A 3,716-nucleotide genomic window follows, 5' to 3' on the forward strand; every position below is an offset into this window, starting at 1 on the left:
GTGGATAGAGAAGAGCTGTGTAGGCAGGAGGTGGATTGTGCCCTCATTGTGCCCTGAAGCTAGAGAATGTGGTCGAAAATATTCCCACAGCCCCGCACCGGCTTTCTCGGGGCGACCAGGCGGGGAGAAAGGAAGCATTTAGCTGTCGATATCGGTTTCATGCGAAATCAATGTGCAAACCCCCGGGCGTGACTCGGGCAGGTGGTGAGCACGAATGGAGAACAGAGATACTGACAAAGCGTAGGTCTCAGTCCTGCCTCTTTTAAAGGAATGATCTCGCCGGGGACCTCTTTTTCTACTTCCTCCCACGGAGCCTGAGTTACCACGCGTGTTGAATGCACCTCCTCTCACCACTGCCCTCCGCGCCCTCCCGTCCCTCCCATGGCTCTGAGTAGGAGGGAGTGTGGCTTAACCTGCGTTTCTGAGAGTTTGCACTCACTTCGTGTCCCCTCTCCATTGCGTGCTTCAGGGTCACAATGCCTTGCGTAGCAGGGTCGTCACTGTGAGCTTGCACTATCAGCAGAGCTGATGGGTGACAGGGAATACCCCCTGTGAATGTGTTATCGCCTGAACCGTTTGACCCTCCGAAGGAAGTCGGGGGAGGGAGCACAATCCATGGACGGCGAATGGGAGATGGGAATCTGTATCCTGGTTTTCCTTTTAACCCTCAATCCTTATAAAAATTACTCACACCACTAGCCTGTGAACCCCCTCTTCCCGGGGCAGCGGGTGTCTTGGGTATAAGTGGCGTTTAGATTTATTTTGTTGTAGGAAATGTAAAGATTGCATGTAAAATATGCATGTCTTCGAAAACAACTTCACGTAAACCTCAGGGTTTGTATTAGAGGGACCCCGATCAGGGTAATTTCCGAAACTTTCACATTAACTGACAAACACGTTCAATGTATTTCATCGCAAGACCATTTCATGCCCCCACGCCCCCCAAAAAGTGTCAAAGATTACTTTTGGGCGACTTACACTGACGGTGGCGGCTAGAAATGAAGATGAGCAGCAGCGACAGTAAAATCACTCCAAGAGAAAATAAAGTTTCTCCGAGAATAAATAAAACCTCAATGGGATTTTGTGCCTGTTTTACCCTGAAGAACAAAATCCAGGCCGCACAATCAGTTGTATAGAGTAAAGCATGCTCTACAAGGAAGATGAAAAAATAACAGGACAGGGTGGGATCTCGTTACGAAAATTATGTGCACGTCTCTTAAATTAGCACAACGAAAAGGATGACGGTAAGTACTCGGCACCAAAGTGAAGCAGAAGTGGAGTATAGGATGAAAGATGGCAACGACAGAGCCAATCCAGCGAGACATGAGGAGAAAGAGGCAGTTCGTACAGAATGCCACATGATGCCGCTCTGACCTAAAAAAAGAATGATAAAGGGTGTGTGTGTGTGKGKGGGGGGAACGACTTCCGGTACCGATAAAAAATAGCGCAGATTAGAAAAAAAAAGCTGCAGGGAAGCGGATGTTCAGCAACTGAGAAAGGTTTATTATCCTGCGGTCATCCAAATTCGTTTTCCTACACAGGTCAGTATCTAAACGGTGGCAGAAGAAGAAAACACTGGTTGCGATGGGCTTTTCGGGGCCACCCGGGCTGAGCTGGAAGGCGCTGCTGCGGGTGCTGGTGCTGCAGGCGGCGTGGGCGCTGGGCGGCGGTCAGGTGCGCTACTCGGTGCCGGAGGAGGCCAAGGCCGGCACGGTGGTGGGTCGCCTGGCGCAGGACCTGGGTCTGGAGGCGGGCGAGCTGGAGGCGCGTCGGCTGCGGCTGGTGGCGAAGGGGCGGCGGGCGAGCGTGGAGGTGAGCGGGGYGAGCGGGGCGCTGGTGGTGAGCTCGCGGCTGGACCGGGAGGAGCTGTGCGGGAAGAGCGCGCCGTGCGCCCTGCGCCTGGAGGTGCTGGTGGAGCGGCCGCTGCGCGTCTTCCACGTSGAGCTGGAGGTCACCGACATCAACGACAATGCCCCGCTCTTCCCCGCCGCCCGCAAAAACCTCAGCATATSGGAGAGTTCCCCTCCCGGCTCCCGCTTCCCGCTGGAGGGCGCTTCGGATGCCGATATCGGAGCCAACGCGCAGCTCTCCTACAAACTCAGCCCGAGCGAGCATTTCRCTCTAGAAGTGAAATCCAAAGACGAAAAGAAAACATCCGTAGTGCTCGTTCTAACGAAGGCGCTGGACCGRGAGGCGATGCCGGTGCACCGGTTGCTGCTGACGGCGAGTGATGGGGGCAGACCGTCGCTGTCGGGCACGATGGAGCTGGTGATCTCGGTGCTGGATGTGAACGACAACGCTCCCGAGTTCAACCAGTCGGTCTATAAAGTGCAGTTACCYGARAATTCGCCCCCGGCAACGGTGATTMTCCAGCTAACAGCGACRGACAARGACGAGGGAACTAATCAGGAAATATCTTAYGCCTTCAGTGACACCACAGCTTCCAAAGTGAAGGATTTGTTCAGGATTGACCCCAACTCAGGGGAACTAAGTACTGTAGGGAAACTGGACTTTGAGGATGTAGAGTCGTATGACCTGGAGATCGAAGCGAAAGACAGGGGTACACCTCCGTTATCGGGGCACTGCAGCGTGGAGCTGGAGGTGGTGGACGTGAACGACAACGCGCCGGAGGTGTGGGTGACGTCGCTGTCGGTGCCGGTGCCCGAGGACGCGGCGGTGGGGACGGTGGTGGCGCTGCTGAGCGTGTCGGACCGGGACTCGGGGGCGAACGGGCGGGTGCGGTGCGCGGTGTGGCCGCCGGCGCCGTTCGGGCTGGTGGCGACGTTCGAGGGCTCGTACTCGCTGGTGCTGCGGGAGGCGCTGGACCGGGAGCGGGTGGCGGAGTACGAGGTGGAGGTGCGGGCGGAGGACGGCGGGGCGCCGCCGCTGCGCGCGAGCCGCGGGCTGCGGGTGCCGGTGTCGGACGTGAACGACAACGCGCCGGCGTTCGCGCAGGCCGTGTACACGGTGCTGGCGCGGGAGAACAACGCGGCGGGCGCGGAGCTGGCGCGGCTGTGGGCGCGGGACCCGGACGAGGCGGGCAACGGGCGCGTGAGCTACTCGGTGGCGGAGGGCGGCGCGGGCGCGGGCGCGGGGTCGCGGTCGGTGTCGAGCTACGTGTCGGTGGACGCGGAGAGCGGGCGGCTGTGGGCGCTGCAGCCCTTCGACTACGAGGAGCTGCAGGTGCTGCAGTTCGAGGTGCGCGCGGTGGACGCGGGGGAGCCGGCGCTGTGCGGCAACGCCACGGTGCAGCTCTTCGTCGTGGACGAGAACGACAACGCGCCGGCGCTGCTGCCGCCTGCGGGCGGCGGCGCGGGGCCCTGGGCTGGCGGCGCGGCGGGGTCGTCGTCGTCGTCGTCGTCGTCGTCGTCGTCGGGGTGGTCGCTGTGGGCGTGGGCGGCGTGGGGGTCGCCGGCGGGGCAGGTGGTGGCGAAGATCCGTGCGGTGGACGCGGACTCGGGCTACAACGCGTGGCTGCGCTACGAGCTGCGGGAGCCGCGGGGGAAGGGCGCGTTCCGCGTGGGGCTGTACAGCGGCGAGGTGAGCACGGCGCGGGCGCTGGAGGAGGCGGACGGCCCGCGGCAGACCCTGCTCATCGTGGTGCGCGACCACGGCGAGCCGGCGCGCTCGGCCACGGCCACGCTGAGCGTGTCGCTGGGCGAGGGCGCCGAGGCGGCGCTGGCGGCGGCGGGCGCGGGCGCGGGCTCGGGCTCGTC

General features: G+C 61.1%; 1 protein-coding gene across 1 annotated transcript; it reads left to right on the forward strand.

Moving 5' to 3' along the window:
- Positions 1-1,584: 1,584 nt before the first annotated feature.
- On the forward strand, positions 1,585-3,709 carry LOC112967125 (protocadherin alpha-2-like; the record flags this gene model as incomplete). Its single annotated transcript, XM_026067908.1, has 1 exon — positions 1,585-3,709. A coding segment is annotated over exon 1 (2,125 nt), but the record flags the coding sequence as incomplete, so codon positions are not given.
- Between the last annotated feature and the right edge of the window lie 7 nt (positions 3,710-3,716).

This window comes from Apteryx rowi, unplaced genomic scaffold (genome assembly GCF_003343035.1).
Source record: "Apteryx rowi isolate R43461 unplaced genomic scaffold, aptRow1 scaffold_264, whole genome shotgun sequence".
Lineage (NCBI taxonomy): Eukaryota > Metazoa > Chordata > Aves > Apterygiformes > Apterygidae > Apteryx > Apteryx rowi.